This window comes from Boeremia exigua, assembly GCF_020726555.1.
Source record: "Boeremia exigua strain MPI-SDFR-AT-0100 chromosome Unknown C7974scaffold_13, whole genome shotgun sequence".
Classification (NCBI taxonomy): domain Eukaryota; kingdom Fungi; phylum Ascomycota; class Dothideomycetes; order Pleosporales; family Didymellaceae; genus Boeremia; species Boeremia exigua.
In genome coordinates this window covers 1,280,800-1,297,052 of record NW_025763530.1, presented here as the reverse complement: position 1 = coordinate 1,297,052, position 16,253 = coordinate 1,280,800, and the positions used below count along the sequence as shown (strand labels likewise).

General features: G+C 52.8%; 7 protein-coding genes across 7 annotated transcripts; 2 read left to right on the top strand and 5 right to left on the bottom strand.

The window, feature by feature from the left end:
- Positions 1-7: 7 nt before the first annotated feature.
- On the bottom strand, positions 8-4,995 carry C7974DRAFT_368601 (uncharacterized protein; the record flags this gene model as incomplete). The annotated part of the gene is made up of 4 exons (XM_046139904.1): positions 4,365-4,995; positions 1,746-4,319; positions 1,260-1,699; positions 8-1,211 (listed from the first exon to the last, which is right to left on the bottom strand). Exons 1-4 carry the CDS (start codon positions 4,896-4,898, stop codon positions 8-10), a joined length of 4,752 nt encoding a protein of 1,583 aa, XP_045992381.1. The 5' UTR covers positions 4,899-4,995.
- Positions 4,996-5,230: 235 nt separating this feature from the next.
- C7974DRAFT_466665 (type 2A phosphatase-associated protein 42) lies at positions 5,231-6,608 on the top strand. Its single transcript, XM_046146335.1, has 3 exons — positions 5,231-5,570; positions 5,621-5,906; positions 5,954-6,608. The coding sequence occupies exons 1-3, from the start codon at positions 5,356-5,358 to the stop codon at positions 6,521-6,523; spliced, it is 1,071 nt and encodes a 356-aa protein (XP_045992380.1). The 5' UTR covers positions 5,231-5,355; the 3' UTR covers positions 6,524-6,608.
- On the bottom strand, positions 6,602-7,574 carry C7974DRAFT_368596 (SGNH hydrolase-type esterase domain-containing protein; the record flags this gene model as incomplete). Its single annotated transcript, XM_046139903.1, has 3 exons — positions 7,362-7,574; positions 7,289-7,298; positions 6,602-7,238 (listed from the first exon to the last, which is right to left on the bottom strand). Exons 1-3 carry the CDS (start codon positions 7,498-7,500, stop codon positions 6,602-6,604), a joined length of 786 nt encoding a protein of 261 aa, XP_045992379.1. The 5' UTR covers positions 7,501-7,574.
- A 425-nt stretch (positions 7,575-7,999) lies between these two features.
- C7974DRAFT_444320 (uncharacterized protein) lies at positions 8,000-9,124 on the bottom strand (the record flags this gene model as incomplete). Its single annotated transcript, XM_046145492.1, has 1 exon — positions 8,000-9,124. The coding sequence occupies exon 1, from the start codon at positions 9,020-9,022 to the stop codon at positions 8,000-8,002; it is 1,023 nt and encodes a 340-aa protein (XP_045992378.1). The 5' UTR covers positions 9,023-9,124.
- Positions 9,125-9,224: 100 nt separating this feature from the next.
- C7974DRAFT_437561 (potassium transporter-domain-containing protein) lies at positions 9,225-11,827 on the bottom strand (the record flags this gene model as incomplete). Its single annotated transcript, XM_046145198.1, has 6 exons — positions 9,225-10,340; positions 10,388-10,751; positions 10,800-11,157; positions 11,204-11,246; positions 11,299-11,559; positions 11,612-11,827. The coding sequence occupies 6 exons, from the start codon at positions 11,825-11,827 to the stop codon at positions 9,225-9,227; spliced, it is 2,358 nt and encodes a 785-aa protein (XP_045992377.1).
- A 1,895-nt stretch (positions 11,828-13,722) lies between these two features.
- On the top strand, positions 13,723-14,632 carry C7974DRAFT_418014 (uncharacterized protein; the record flags this gene model as incomplete). The annotated part of the gene is made up of 2 exons (XM_046144125.1): positions 13,723-14,025; positions 14,084-14,632. 2 exons carry the CDS (start codon positions 13,723-13,725, stop codon positions 14,630-14,632), a joined length of 852 nt encoding a protein of 283 aa, XP_045992376.1.
- Positions 14,633-14,672: 40 nt separating this feature from the next.
- On the bottom strand, positions 14,673-15,572 carry C7974DRAFT_73968 (uncharacterized protein). The gene has a single exon (XM_046147184.1). The coding sequence runs from the start codon at positions 15,388-15,390 to the stop codon at positions 14,713-14,715; it is 678 nt and encodes a 225-aa protein (XP_045992375.1). The 5' UTR covers positions 15,391-15,572; the 3' UTR covers positions 14,673-14,712.
- Between the last annotated feature and the right edge of the window lie 681 nt (positions 15,573-16,253).

The window sequence follows — 16,253 nt, the reverse complement described above, 5'->3', positions numbered from 1 at the left end:
CTCACCCCTAGATACTCAACCCCACCCTATCCCTCACCGCACCCTCCACATCCACACCCTCCACCCCCGCCGCCTCCCCCCCACCAACGCAATCACACCCAAACCTAGCCCTAAACTCAAACAGCGGCATCCCCTCCAGCGCCTCCAGCGCCCTCTGACTCGCCCTTACACGCGCATACCGCCCACTCTGGCCCAGACTATGCCACCTCACCTCGCCATGCACGAGCACCATCGCCGCCACCGCTTTCGCTTTGCCGGGGATACACGTAGCGACCTCGCTGGTGCCCAGACGCCACTCGGAACAGAGGAGGGTGGTGCCGAGGAGGCGGGCGAGGCGGGTGGTGGGGTGGTTTGACGCGAACGTTTCGTAGGCGGGGAGCGTCATGTCCTCGAAGAACGGCTTGAGGTGGAGCGTGAAGAAGTCCTGGACGGGGTTGAAGTCGAACTCGGCGTCGACGAAGAGCGCGGCGACGTAGGCTTCGATGACGTCGGCGAGGCACTTGGGCGGCTCGCTGACGCCGACCCAGTAGTCCACCGACCCGGGGGACTCGCGCTGCGCCTCGTGCAGCTCCGTCACGTAGTCGCGGATCTGGGTGCTGAGCAGCGCGCTGTTCTGCCGGAGGTGCGTGTGCCAGCCGAGGGCGACGCAGACGGCGCCGAGGAACTTGTTGGAGACCATGGGGGTCTTGTGCTCGGTGAGCCACTGTGGGTCTTTGTCGGGGTATGCGTAGAAAAGGTGCATGATGAAGGCCATGTCGAGGAGTGAGTCGCCGAGAAACTCCAGCCGCTGGTAGTTGGGGATTTGCTCCCACATGAAGGGCTGGCTGGGGTGCACGAAAGCGGAGCGGAGGAGGCGCGGGTATTTGAACTTGTAGGGGTGTTTGGCTTCGATCTTGCGCGCGAGGTCGAGCTGGGCTGCGGTCGATTCGGCGATCTGGTATTGCGGCTTCTCGTACCCAGCGTAGTAGTCGGACCACTTCGATTGGGGGTGGTCAGGACTATTGGCAAATAGCTTGACAGCTTTGACACTCTCGTCCCAGTCTGTTGGCGACCACCGACCTTCGTGATGGTGTTGCATGAAGGTAGCGCCAATGAACGCTTCGCAGACGTCGGCGATGGACTTGTCGCCCAAGTTATGAGTGGGCGAGAGCCAGTTGGCGTCGTTCTTCTTACCACGGAGAAGCTCAATGCCTTCGGGATACCAGGAACGACTGTACCGCGTTAGCTCAACTCAATCACCCAAGTCTGTGGATGCTTACCGCGAAAAAGCTGTGGTTCGAATATAGTTGTAGAGCTGCAAGCCTCGCTCTTCTCCATCCGCAAACTTGAACTCCTTCTTGCCCACAGCGGTGTCCATGAGATTCGCATTGCAGAGCATGAGCATACGGCGAACGTGAAACTCGAACTCGTTCTCATCTGGCTGAAGCACAAACGTCGAGATCGAGGTCGCCATCTTGAGAAAGCAGTCCCCAAGAAACTCGAGACGTTCATAATTGGGACCCATACCGCTCCTGAAGTTGATCACCTGTTCACCGTAATCTCCAGAACTGTCTGAATCCTTGGTCAGCGCTTCAAGGGCGAGTGCAGGGCTGACGTTCAAATCAACGTGTCTACAAGCTTCCAGAGCTATCAAGTAGCTCTCGAATCGATGAATGATGCAAGGAACGACGAAACATGTCACAACGAACGGTGTCGCCATCTGTCGGAGTTAGCATCTCGGTATGTTTTGCTGGTCAAATACTCACATTTGAGACACACAGGGGCTCGGGACAGATGACGGTGTGCAGATGAGCCCTGTTGAAAGTCTTGTGGTCCTTGTCAGCCTCCAGGGGGGCAAGGCGATTCAGCCTTAACGGAATGTTCTCGGCGTTAAGAACAGGTTGATCGAGATGCCACCTATTAATGTCTCTTCCTTTGCGCCACATGCTGTCTGAGTAGTCGAGAATAGTATCGACGTACTTGCGACCCTGGCGTGGAATGTGCGGAGGAAGCGGATCCAGTGGTTTGAACTCGGTGGCAACGCTCTCAGAGTAGAACCTTCGCGCACCACTGAAGGGGTCTGGGATGAACTTGTCCAAAATGTCTGAAATCTTTGTTTCTGGGGTCCATCGCCAGGTTGGCTTCTGGTAGACCTTGCGTACTTGCAACATATCCACAATATCTTCTAGGTTGCGCTGTTCTCCAAGCGGCGCGCGCCCAAGTGGCAGGAGTGGCACTAGCCAGTACGAAAGCTTCTTTGTGTCGCACTCGAAGAATTTGTTGAATACATCCTCGTAGATTCTCATCGTAAACTTAGTGAGGATCTCTACCGTCTCGGTGTCGACCACGAATGGCGCCGTCAGTGAATGCGAGACGACATTGGACACCCGACCATCGTAGAGAAATACCGGAAATGATGGTAGCTGGGGAAACGGAGTCCTAGTCAAGATCCCAAGCGGCTGATGAGGGCGATCAAGTCCCGCATCGAAATCAACCGTGGTGAGATAGACGGCTTCGGGAACCGAGCCGCGCCCCTGCTTCCAGAATTGTGGCTTGATCAGCATTGAATACTTTCCCTTCTTTTTCTCGCCAAGAGCAAGATGAGCGTTTCTCATGGCTGGGAGCTTCTTGTAGGTTGTGGGGAGTAGGTTGGAGTCTAGGTAACCTTTCTTCCGGAGCTCCAAGCACATGGCGAAAGCTGCAGAGCACCTCGCAATGGTCTTCCGGCTCTCGACCTTCCCTGTCATGGATGTTAGAGGCGAGCACTCGGGTAGAATGACTTCACATCTGAATCCCGTCCGCAGTGCGTCTTGTGGGTCGTCACTGACATCAGCATTCAGAATGTAGGTTGGTTGCAGGTGCGTCTCATGGTTCGGAGTTGGCAAAGTGGCAACGAAATGGCTGAGCACCATGAGGCTTGACCGATAAGTGAGTGTCGCACCTGAAGTTGGGTCGACAAAGCTGGGATAAAGCTTCTCTTCAATATTCAACGAGTCGCTTAAAGCATCGCCCAGGCTGTCCAGGAGACGGTCGCGCGCCATACCCTTGCAGAAATTTCTCATGACAGTCTCATCGAGCCTGACCTGCATGAGTCGCTCGCGGTGATCATTATTGCCGTTCTCGAGCATGTGCAAGTATTTCGAATTGCGATGTCTCGCGCGGCCTCTTGACTGGACGTACCCGATCATAGTACGGTAAAGATCGAAGCGAACCACAAGGTTGCATTGAGGGATATCAAGACCTTCTTCTGCAACAGACGTGGCGAACATGCAATTCAGTTCGCCTCGTCGGAACTTCGATACTGTCAATATCTGAGCCCGTAGTGAGATATTGTGCTCGCCGGCGCGGTTATTGACGCCAACCAAGACGTCACAGCGGATGTTTGGCCCGCCAATGTGATCGAATATGAGCTTGAGCAGGCGAGCAGTCTGACGCTGCTCGACGAAGACAATGCATCGCGGCTCGTCACTCCTCTCGTAGTACATGTTGAGCCATTCGTGGAGCTTCAGGACTTTGGAGCTCAGGTCGCTGCTAGCGAGAATAGGTGCGCCGAAGTCGTGCCCTTGCACAAAGCTTGCCGCATCCTTGAGACGCTGTATCCTTGCATCAAGCTCCTCGACATTGACACGCGCCCCATTGACTTTGTTGTACTGGTACTCTTCCCGTTGTTGTAACTTGCGAGCCTGCTCGTCCGCGAAAGCAAACGACCAGTACATGTCCGAAGCCCATCTCCCTAGCTCAGAGCCAATTCGTTTGGAGGTGATAAAGAACTTGTTGAACTTTTTCACATTAGAATACCGTGCCTTGACTATGTTGTGAAATGGCGTTTCAAACTCGACTCGCAAGCGATCGTAAAGGGCGACGTGCTCGTCAGGACGACTGATGTTGTTTGCAGCGAGTGCTTCTTCACTAATGGTGACGATCTTCGAGTACATCATCTTTTCTAGGGTGGCTGCTGCTTCCACCACAACCCCGGGTTTGAGGCCTCCGACATCTACTGGAGATGCTGTCATACCAAACAAGCGAGGTCGCTTCGAGAAATCAACCTCTTGTGAGTAGTAATCCTTCATGATCCGAGCATAGGGATGATTGTCCTTAGCGTGATGAGCTTCGTCGAAGATGAGCAAGTTGATCTGAGCAATGGTGATGAAGGAATGCATGAGGCATTGTGAGAGCACTTCTGCAGTGCAGACGATGACCATATTCTTTGCAAAATACGCAATCCAAGTAGAGCTGTCCCAGAGTCTGGCGCCCATGGCGCCGCACACAGGCTCGACGCCTTGATCAAGACCACATTTGAGGACGTTTGCCTGCTGGAAGACGAGATTGACTGAGTCGACCTGTTTGAAGTCAGCATTAGAAACATAGAGCCGGGAGTCACTGACCAGGAAGAACGCAATCTTGCGAGTACCGCCCTTGGCTCGGTTTTCTAATTCTTCGTCGAGAATGTGCTTGAGTAGAAGTGTCGCAATATGGGTCTTGCCTGATCCTGTGTCAAGTACAGCGATGATATTCTCGCATTTTGCTCTCTGAAACAACTCGGTCTGATAGTCTCGAGGGTTGGTTATGCGGACAGCCGTTTCCTGCTTCGCAAGGATGTCGCGAATGGAGAGCTGTTCCTCGTTTGCGGTCTTTGAGACAGCTTCATCGACCTCCCGCTGCGTGACATGAACATTGATGTTATTGGCAAATGCTCTTAGAATGGCATTCTGTGCTCTGCGCTTCTCCGAAGTTGTCTTCGGACCGTGTCCCTCAGAGTCTTTATCCGAATCGTCACCATCGTCTTCATTCGGGTCTTGCAACTGACTGGTTTCATCACCTAACTGCTGGCCATGGTTGCTGTGGCCATCTGAGATTGACATGTCATCGCAAGAAAGGTACTCAGCCTCCTCCTCTTCGTCAACGTTGGCCCAACCCATTGTGTTCGTTTCGTGGAGTTTGGTCTGGAGGTAGCGAATTCGTTCAACAAGAGAGGAAGGAGTGTGGAGATGGTCAGTAGAAGAAGGAAAGTGTGCGATCGATTGAATTTGTAGGGCAAGAGCAGGTCACATTGTGCTTGCAGACGCGTCTCATTTGAGCAGGAGCAAACGGCGCACGCGCCCACCAAGCGTGGCTCAGCGGTGAGCAGGCGCATTCACCCAAGCTCTTTGCCGCACGCATTGAGATTAACTATACCCGTCTAGCTCTAAAGATTGTCGAACATCAAATTCACATGTGTCGATGGCTTCGCTGATGGACGCGTTGATGGACGTCTCTGCTGTGGCGGGGCAATGGCGGGGCTCAAATGTTTGTCATCAACGCCAACTCACGTGCACCCGAACGCAGTCCTCTCATCACTCCCGTCGTCTCAATACTTGATCGCCAACCACTCTGAATATGTCGAATGAAGACCAAAGTATACGCGGCTTGTTTGCCAAGGCCGAGCAAGTCAGGGAGGAGCTGGCAGGCTCATACGAGCCGAACAGCCCGACCTACCAAGAAAATCTTAGCATCGCCATCGCCACATACGTGCAATGTCTGAAGAAGGTCGAGGATTTCTCGTTGTTCAGTCCAAACGAGACTCTGGAGGATGTATCTTCCACTGACATCCAGTATGTAATCTGATTAAATTTTCCCGGCGGCTTACTCACAACTGTGTTAGGTACATGTCCATCAACTACCACCTGGCTGAACTCATCCAAAGAGTCTTCACTCCTGAGGTATCGGCACGAAAGGAGCAAATCTTGCAATCCAGGGCGCGTTATGAACTTTTCCTAAAGCTCCTAGACTCGTATGATATGCTCAGCAAACGTGATGCGAAACTCTTCGAGGTCTACAACGAAGACAAGCAGAATTTCTCCACAGTCAGCACGACAGATGCCGCCGCAAGAAGAGATGTCAAGATTGCAAGATTCAGGGAAGAGAAAGAGTTGAAGCAGAAACTTGAGGTATGTTCCAGCTAAGGCGGTGCGCAAGCAGCTCCTAATGTGTGTAGTACCTGAGGCGGAACCCCAAGCTTGCAGAGCAGGACGATCAAGTCGTTCGAGACCTGAATCAGACCAGCATCAGTTTTATGGTGTTCCAGACTTTCCAGTCCCTCGAGTCGCTGGCTCAAGAACTGCATATCATCTCACTAGCGCCCCCTGCGCCCCCTCCAGGGCAGCGGGGACCGCCACAAGATGGTCGCGAGGACGGAAGAAACAAGGACGGTTACTCAGAGCGGCTTGATGGTCAGGTCGGCGGCCTGAGATACTCTGGACCCATTCTTAGCAGCGACGGCAAGCCGATGCGACCTTTCACACTGCTCGACAACCGCCAGACCCTCAAAAAGAACGTCTTCCGACCGGATCACAGCCTTCCAACTATGACTATTGACGAGTACCTCGAGGAAGAGAAGCGCCGTGGTGGTATGATTGAGGGTGGAGGCCCGCAGTCCGAGATCCGACCAGAGCCCAATGAAGATGATCTTGAGGCGGCCGATGCAGAGACAATGAAGGCACGTGCTTGGGATGAATATGTCGAAGAGAACCCCAAGGGCTCCGGCAACACACTCAACAGAGGCTAGGCACTGTTCATTATCCGTTTAGATACCCAGTAATGAGACTCCGACTATGTATCAGACCCACGGCGACTGCTGCGTCCTTTACAAGAGCTCCGGGGCCAACTGCGGCCATTTTGTCACCATGGTATCATACAGGGTCCGAGACAACACGTTGTACGCTTTCTTATCCAGGTGCAGCCCATCAGTGAAGTAACCCTTGCCGAAGTCGCCCACCCCATACAGCCCAGAGCCTGGCAGCCTCTCTTCATCATACTCCTCGCCGATCTCCTGCAATTTCGCCCTTACCAAATCGCCCCAGAAGTCTAGTCCAGCCACACGTCCCGTCTCCTCATACGTGACCGCAATCTGCATGATCTTCTCCGCATACCTCTTCTTGTTCATGTACGTCCGATAGCCCCTCAACAGCTTCTCCTCCTCGTTCAGCGCCTTCAAATCAGCACCTTCTTCGCCGTCAAAAAGGGGGCTCAGGATGTTGATGGGTGGTGGCGTAATCAGCACGATCTTCGTCTCGGGCAGCGCGTCCTGGGTCAGGATCGTTTCGACGAACTTGCAGATGTTCTGCTCGAATTGGGGAAGTGGAACGTACTCTTCCATGCCATTGAGGCAAGCGTCGTTGGCGCCAAGGAAGATGGTGAAGAGTAGGGTCTTGGGCGCGTTGGGCGACGTGGCTTGGGCGATGATGCGGTCAAAGTCGGGGAGGAGATTGGTGGAAGTGAAGCTGCAGTGCTGGTTAGTTGTCTGTGTGTTGTTCTTGCGCATAGAGCGTACCCTGCCCGACCTGTTTACATGTTAGCGGATTGAGTATTTGAATTGTTGGTATTGATTCCACGGAGATGGGTACCTTCGCACTGCACGTGAACCTTGTCCTTGTACTTCTGTTCGAGAAACCAGCCAAAACCTTCGTCGAACTCCTCGAAACCCCACTCGGTGAGCGAGTCACCAAAGAGGATGAACTGCGGCTTTTGGGTCTGTAGTGCCATCTTGATAATTCAGACCTTTCCGAGTACAAAGTTTGCTCGAAGATTTGGTGGCTGTTTTACGGAAAACAGCAAGGGCGTGTAGTAAGTGGGACCATGTTCTAGGCAGTAGCAGGCTAGTACGCACACGCAGTAGCCGCGCGCTAATCGCGCCTCTTTCGTTTGAGGAAAAGAGAAGATAGAGATGTTCTGCTGACACATTTTACGGAAACATGCAGAGTAAATGTTTCAACTTTCGACTGGTGAATGCATGGGATTGATGCAAGTGGCCTGTGAGACATGTTTTTTGTGTCTACATGTGATTGACAGTCTGCCCACTCTTTGCCGTTACGCACTGATGTGGCGTTGTTCTTTTTTGAACGTACGGCACATATCGAGCTGTGCGTTCGTTCCATACACTGTATGGTAGTACGAGATCCCCAGTGATCTTCAGCGATCTCGCGTGTATCTCCAACCCTCAACTTACAGCAAGAACCCTAGCTCGAAGCGCGTGTAGCCAAAGCTACTCCCCTTCATTCTTAGACGTGCATCGCAGAGCCTCGACCTGTTCTTCTAGCCTCTGCACCGCCTCGTCCGGTAGCGCCTGTTGCAGAGCCTTGACTTGTGCCTCCAGTTTCTCCGCCTTATCCTCCAGGATCTGTAGCTTCTCACGCAACACCATCACTTCCAGGACTTTGCTCTGCTCGTTCATCCTCTGCGTCTGCTGCTCCACTTCCTGCGCCGGAGTCAGACTGTCCGTGCTCTGCTGATCGGATATCTTCTGGGAGAGACTGACGTTGTCTCGCTCCTCGAGTCTCTGCACTTTCGCAACCAGTACCTCAATCTGGGACACTAGCCACGCACTCTGACTGGCCGTGGCCTGCTGATCAGATACCGCTTGGGAGGGCCCGGTGTGATACTGCTCCTCCAAACTCTGTACCTTCTTCACCAGTCTTTCGATATGGGACACCAGCACAGTGTTCAAGTTGTGTGTACCCTGCATACCGAAAGTATTGTGGTAGAGGCGCGCGTTAGGCTCGTCCTGCAGCGACGACGCCTGGAAGAGACGCTCGACCAGCCCGGTGTTGACAAAGTGCTCGTAGCGGTGAAGTGCATCCATTCCCCCGACAATATGGCGATCGTTTTGGTGGGCGAGCTGGAGCGCCTCAAGATTCTTCTGGGTGATCCTGCGTGAGACTTCGAATGGCTTGATGCGCGTGGTGATGGCTTTGTCGATGATGTCTTTGAGCTTGTCGTCAAAGCGACGGTTGAGCTCCTGCTTGATGACGCTTCGAATAGCTGCGGTGTCTAGTGGAGAGAGAGCGAATGTGGAACCTACACGGCCTGGAATGGTGTCAAGCATCTCCTGTACATGCATATCCATGAGGTCCATCTCGGCTAGTAGCGACGTCCCGATCCAGTCACTGCTATCGACGCTACTATCGACGCTATTTTCTGTGTTGCTAAGAGCAAGGTTAGTGTGCCAATCACTCACTGAGGCTGTCGTCCTGCTGATATTGGAGGGCGCGGTGGACTTTGGAGGCATCTCCAGAAGAGCTACGGTTGTCAACAGTGCTGGAAGGTTATAGAAGCTGAGGGTTGAACAGAAAGGCGACAAATATTGTTTGCATTACGGGCCCTGGAGATTATCCGGCGCCGCGATGTAGAAGTGAAAGTGAAAGTGAGAGCGAAAGGGACTAGCAACGAACGCTTTGTGATCCAGCGAACAACATGGTTCCGATTAAGAGCTATATGTCCTTCACGAATCCTACTTCAATCACCTTGTCCATGGGTACATCCAAACTCGCAATCTTGGTCCGTGTATTCTCGCGAATGAAAAGGAAGATGTGGAGGAAGAACCTGCGCACGATGTTTGTTCCTGGCGTGATCTTCATCTGTTCCTTCCCGGTAATGTACAACACCTTATGGCGATAAGATCGTTCCAGTGCTTCCAGACGAGATGATGTTGTCGAGCTGCGCGAGGAGACATTATCTCGCTCGGAATTGTCGACGCCACTTGCTGGTGCAACGGTAGCTTTCTCACCCTCTCGATCGAGAGCTCGTTGCACAATGTGTTCGTGCACCTTTTCGTAGATGAGCGATGCGAGGTTGGGCGTGATGACCTCATCCATGTATCCATGTCGAACAACGAGGCGGTAGCAGTTGGGAATGGCAAGTCGCGATACGCTGTAACGATTTTCCGGCTCAACGAAGGGTTGATCGAGCGGTCGGAGATGAAAGAATATGATGACTGAAGGCGCGGCCACGAGTTTGCGGATAAACTGATTGAAGACGATAGGAGTTGTCTCACCAGCTTTGTCGAAGAAGATTCCGAACCCTTCCATGGAGCCGACCAGTTCACTACCATACCGCTCTGTAAGTTGTAGCTGTCCATCCGACCGTGTCTTTACAAAGTGGGTAGTTGGGAATCGATCGCTGGCCTCTGCGAACCACTGCTTCTCTTTGCCAAAGCGCCAAAGGATAAAGATAGAAGCGAGTAGCGAAGCTAAAAGGATAGTGAACCATGCACCATCCGGCACTTTGGTCAGCGCAGATGACAAATAGGCTCCGTCCAAGGATGCGACTGTCAGCGCCGGCAAGAAGATGTAGTACGGCTTGATGCGCCAGACCAGAATCGCTACCAACGTCACCATGCATGTGTCGAAGAACGTGACAAACATAACGCAAACGCCATAGGCGTGGCCGAGAGACGTAGTGTTGTTATAAATGGCAGTGACTAGCACTGTTCCCACCATGAGCAGCCAGTTGACGGCCGGTACGTACAGCTGCCCATGATAGGTTGTCGACGTGTGAACGACCTTGATTTGCGGAAAGTACGACAGTTTCATGATCTGTGCAAGGAGCTTCGGAGCGTCAGCGGATTGTGTAATTCAATCGAAAGTGTGCATACCTGGAATGTCGCTGTGATCATTGCCTGCGAGGCCACGATAGCAGCAGCAATGGCTACGATCAGCGAGAAGATCAGCCAACCCTGCGGAGCGCAATTGAAAAAGGGGTTCGAATATGCGTCCGGGTGTTTGCTGATATAAGCAGCTTGGCCACTGTACGCAAGTAGGAGGCATGGGAAGCCATAGCCCAGCCAACTGAGCTGTATGGCGCGGCGGCTGAAAGCACCAATATCGGCAAAGAGAGCCTCTACTCCAGTGAAAGCGAGCAGTATACCACCTAAACTCTTCCAGCCAAGATAAGAGTTGCGCATCAAGTAATCGAAAGCGTAGTATGGGTTGAAGGCCTTCAGAATCGTGTAGTCGTATCTGTGTTGTCAGTGAATGTCCTGAAGAGAAGGCAGCAACTGTACGTACTTGGCCAAATTGTAGACTCCAAAGCCTGCGTTCATGAGCAGCCACACCATAACAATTGGCGAGAAGACTACAGTCAGCTTGGATATGCCTAACGGCTGTACGGCAAACATCAGAATCAGAATTGCACAGGAGACACCAACGATGGTCGATTTGTCAATGTCTGACTTCACGACGCTCAGTCCTTGTACAGCACCTAACACGGACTGAGCTGGAGTCAAGACGCCATCAGCCATGACCATGGAGACTGCGAGTACTCCGACTGCTTTGAGCAGGCCACGGACGAATACAGACTTCTCGATTCCAGATCGAATGTTCTTGGTAGAACGGCCGAGATCGTTGGTATCGTGCCTCTCCATGCCTAAGAGCGTCAGCTTCAGTCCCGTATGGGAGTACGTCTAACTCACGGACAAGCGACTCCTCTCGTGGATCTCTATTCGAGATATTTGCCTGAAGATTGTGAGCAACAAAGTGACGCAACCCAAGCTTACATAAAACTGACATATCTTGAAAGTAGCGAATAGGTGCTGAAAGTGCCGCCCTCGCCATCGTTGTCTGCGTATAATACGATGAGGATGTACTTCACTGTTACCATCAAAGTAATCGACCACAAGACAAGCGAGAGCACGCCAAGTAGATCAATGCGGTTCGGAGCTTCCGTGAACGTAGACGAGAAAACGTAAAGGGGTGAGGTGCCGATGTCACCGTAGATCACACCGATGGACTGGTACGCGAGTACGAAGACCTGACCGATACTGAAGGCCTGCAGTCAACCCGTCAGCCCGAACACACTTCATCTAGAAACGCGAGCGTACCTGACTACGCTTGTAGTCTGCCTCGTTTCGTAAACCTGCATCTTCGTCTTCGGCAACATCATAGTCGTCTGCCTTTGCGAGATCTATCGATCCCCTGCGGCCAACAGACTGTGTACGAGAGCGCAGACGCACTACCCCGCCAATGGCAGTGTGTGACGATGCGTTATTTTGACCAGAAGGCGCGATTTGCTCTGCAAACTGTATGGAGGGTTCCATGACAGATCCGATGGGCTGGAGAGATGTCGTAAGGACAGATGAAAAATCGCGCAGTTGGTCACCTTAAGAGAGTGATCGCCTTATCTCTACCATGCCGGCGGTTTCACATGGTGTCAAAATCTGGGATAATAAGCAGGCTGTGTATCTGCCCGCATGTTGTGGTAGAGACACTTGAAAATCGCTCACTGGCGGTGTTGAGTCTGCATGTGGTTAGTTGCGGGATTTTTGAGGGTGAGGCTGTACAGATCGCGGGATACTCACATACACACAAACACATAAGATTACCGGTTCACAGTCAAAAACTGGATGCAACTAGTGAAAACTACTCACAGTCAAGCGGTGAGAAAAATCTTGCAGAGCCTCATGGAGTCTGGAGCCAGCGGCTCGTTGTGCGGCATTGAGCAAAAACCATCTGGGATCGACTCAGGAGCGTACGAGGGAGTTCTGCCAGTGTAAACAACTCGTGACACAAGGCAGCTTGCATATGCCAACCAATCAAGCACCGGCGCGTATTTGCTTGATCCCACGACGTGCACGTGGGGTTGGTCCAGCATCACTGCATTCCCGAACGGCAGGCAGGGCTCTTCGGTCAGCTACTGCACACTAAGGCAGTCACATCTTATGTGCCGGCCAGCTTGATTTAAATGTCGGTGTAGTGCTCGCTACTTCATCATTTCCACTTGGACTAAGTAGGCTGATACAGCACTGAAGGAGCAACGTAATTTGCGCGGCTCTTGCGTGTCGCTCTGCCTCGTGCAACCTGGATTCGACATATTTGCGCGGCTACATTGACTTTGATATGCGAGCAGACATGTTGAAATCCGGCAGATAGAATGAGCAGACTCGGCACGTGGCCATGGCAGCAAGAGATCTGCACGTTTATTGAATCTAAGTCCATGACCCTGTAGATCCCTAGGGCGTCTGGAACGGCGGAAATCCTGTCTTCAATGGTGGTACAGGAGAGGCCATTGCGGCTGTCGCTGACCAAGATGTAGAAGCTAAGATGTAAATGTCGTCATGCCGTGAGTCGACTGACGGCTCTTGCGCAGGGACGGTGCCAGTTGGTATTGAGCATATTGCCCGTAAAGAGATTTAATCGAAAGTGAGTTCAAATCGTGGAGAAATTCATTCCCCTTACTTACCTACTCAGCGAATACATGGCTGGCCAGATGCAGTAAGGCGCACCGTAGTTAGACCTTGTGGCGGCGTGCAAGACTCAGATTTGCGTCATGTTGACAAGGAAACGTCTCTGAGAAACGTCTTTTTGTTCATCTGACTGTCGCAATTCTGCGAAGAGCTGGAGCCCTCCGGTCTCCTATCTTATGCTGGATCGCACGTGAAGTCGTGCGACCTAGGTTACAAGCAGTTGGGTGCGATCGTGAGAGCAGCGTCTCGTAACACGACTCGACTGATATGTAGTTCTGGCACAAGGAAAGGACCAAGCGGGAACACAGACATGACCTATCCAAATGCCTGGTACTGTGTACGTAAGCATTTGATACTGGAAGCGACGAACGTGGACGGGAGGATTAGAATCGTCTTTTGGTTGTATTGTAGCTGTCGCCCTTCGAGAAGGACATAGTTCTACACTTCTCAGTCAGCGAGAATTGATGAGCAGATGTTAATCCTGACGAAACGTGACACCACAGAGATGGCAAAGATGAAAGTCGGAGACATGACCGGTCGGAGGAGCGGCGGACATCGGCGCCAGATCTGTCCCCGTCGCACCTCGGAACACGGCGCGAGCTCTGGCGTCATACGATATGAAGTCGCATCGCCAACGCTCGCGAATTGAAATGCGTCCGCAGCATAACACTGTCTCTCTCACACCACCAAATATCAAGACATCACCCCCAGCTCCAGCCGCCATCATCCCACCCAACGCGACCGCAGCAATGTCCAAACTCTCGCCCGCCCTCAAACAGCTCATAAACGCGGCGCACGCACGTCCCGGCCCCATCCCCGCACCTCCAAAGATCCAATCCGTATACCAGAAGATTGAGCGCGAAGCCACAGCCCGCCAGCTGGGGCGGCCGTCATGGCTCGCCGTCAGCACCGCAGCAACCATGACCATGAACTCGCCCGAGTCAATGGAAGCGCTGTTCCACAGCAGCACACAAGGAAAGCAGACAGAAGAGCGCGTCGCGGTGGCAGAATTCATGCGCGAGGTCGCGCTGAAGTGCATTGGGTTCAATGGCGTGCGTACCCCCACCCCTCCTACATCATCAATCGACCAGGCAAGCTAACAGCCCCCAGATCCCCCGCACAATAAACATGCTCAACGCCTTCCGCGCCGCGCTCCCAGACGACGTCTTCGCGCTGCTCAACACCACGCCCACACGTTACCCCGACGCCTCGAACGTCGAGCAGATCAACCAGCGCGGCCGCGGGCTGTGGGACAAGATCTACAAGCCGCTAAACGAGAAACTGGAGGCGAAGCTGGGCGAGGCGCATCCTGATCTGCCGGTGTTCATTATCAACACAGAGTATGGTGGTTTGTTCACGGATCCGGAGCGCTCGACTGGCGCGACGGTGGGGCGCATCACGACGAGCTTGATTGCGATTACGTGTTTGAGGGCACAGCAGGGTGTAGGGCCGCAAGTACTGAGTCACGTTTTCGGGTTGAGGAAAGCGTTGGGTGACGGTAGCTGGAAGGATGAGCCCGCTGCAGGGTCGGAGGAGGCAATCAAATGGCTGGCGGGAGATGAGGGGTGCACATGGATTCTGGAGAAGACAGATGAGCTTGTCGAGGCGCTGGGAGGGGCACAGGGGAGCACGTTTGCACCAGTCAAGGCAAAGCTTTGAGTGTGCGTCAAAATGAGAGCATAGTCATTTGTTGTACCTGTACAGTTTAACGGCCGCAGAGGCAAAGATGCTGGTGCGTCTCAACCCCGCCCACTCTTCTCACCCCGGCCTCGATCCAGCACATGATTCGTGACGCAGTTACAGATTTCGTTCAGCTTGTGCTGCATAGCCCTGATGCGTTCTCTGGAGCCTCCAACGTCCACCAGCCAATGATGTCCACATATTGGCTCGCACTGCGGTGATTGCTGATTACCTGGAATCCCGCGCTGAGAGTGCCATAGCTTTCTGTTTATATCTTTCCATATCAACAAGGCTGATTCCTCTTCCTCTTCGATGCGAGCTGGATTCGGCCGCGCCTTTCTCTCCGTAGTCGTGCTCCCGGCGTCACTGCCGCCGCCGCCACTACTGGAGGTGTCACTCGAACTATCATCGAGGCTTTCGGAATCGTCATCAGAGTTGACTTCATTATCGGAGCTGACTTCATCGTCGGAGCTGACTTCATCATCGGAGTCAGCTTCACTGTCTCCTTCGAGCTTCAGATCCAGAAAACTGAGACTGACGAAGTCGCTAAGACTGTTGCGTCTGGGAGATTCGTTGACGCGCAGCGTAGGTCGAATCTCGTTCGAGGTAGTATTGCGTCGAAGTGGGGCGCTCGATTCTCCCAGAATCATGTTTGCGATCAGAAAGTTGATGGCACCGGAGACCGGGCAGTCATTTTGATTTTCGGCATGAAGGCCGGGGATATTTGAGTGTGACATTATAGCTGCGATGCGTAAAATGCCGTAGAGATGTGATGTTTGGATATGATATTGACCGTAAGTGAGTGGATATGGATGAAAGGGACGGGATCGAACCGCGAAGGGGTTTTGACGGATACCATCTTGGCGCGCCTTCTCTGTTATGTTGATGGAAGAGCGAGCAAGAGCTGGAAGCGGCGGACTCACTCTTCCTGGATGCTGCAGTGCTCCTGCATGTTTAGACTTTGTGGCAACATCACGACAGCAATGTTAGAGGTACCATCCTGTCCTATAACGTAGCTGCGCTTAGCCTCGTCAATTGCAGTCACTGTGTATCTTACCCAGTGTGACTTGCCCGCATCGCGCTTCAGTTTAGTAGTGTGAATGATGTACCTCCCAAGACGCACATCATCGTATAGGTCCAGATGACTTAAATTCCCAAATCACACAAGTTCCTATCATGCAGGGTATCCTCATGCACCTCTTGTACAGACCTCAACCAGCCGTAATTTTTCAGTTTCGACTTGCGCTTCGAAAGGCTGCTCTTTTTGATTGCAGTATTTTTGGTCGTTTCTCGATAGCCTTTCTTCCTTCAAGGTATCACCACTCCCGCCAACCCGAATACCTGGGTTGTACATGTGTTGCGGCAGATCCATTGACTTCAGTGATGATGTATCTTACCGGGTGGATATCTGAATGCGCCCCCAGTGCAAGATAGCCCTGAGCGCATTCTGAAGCGTCTTCCGGTTGCCGAAACTAGCGTTTCCAAGTGATCTCTATTATTCAAAACTGGTGTCGCAGCAGATTCGTGCACTTCGCTAAAATTCGACGCCAAGTCGTTTACACAAATCGAAATACTTACCTAGGTAGACGAGCGATTTGTA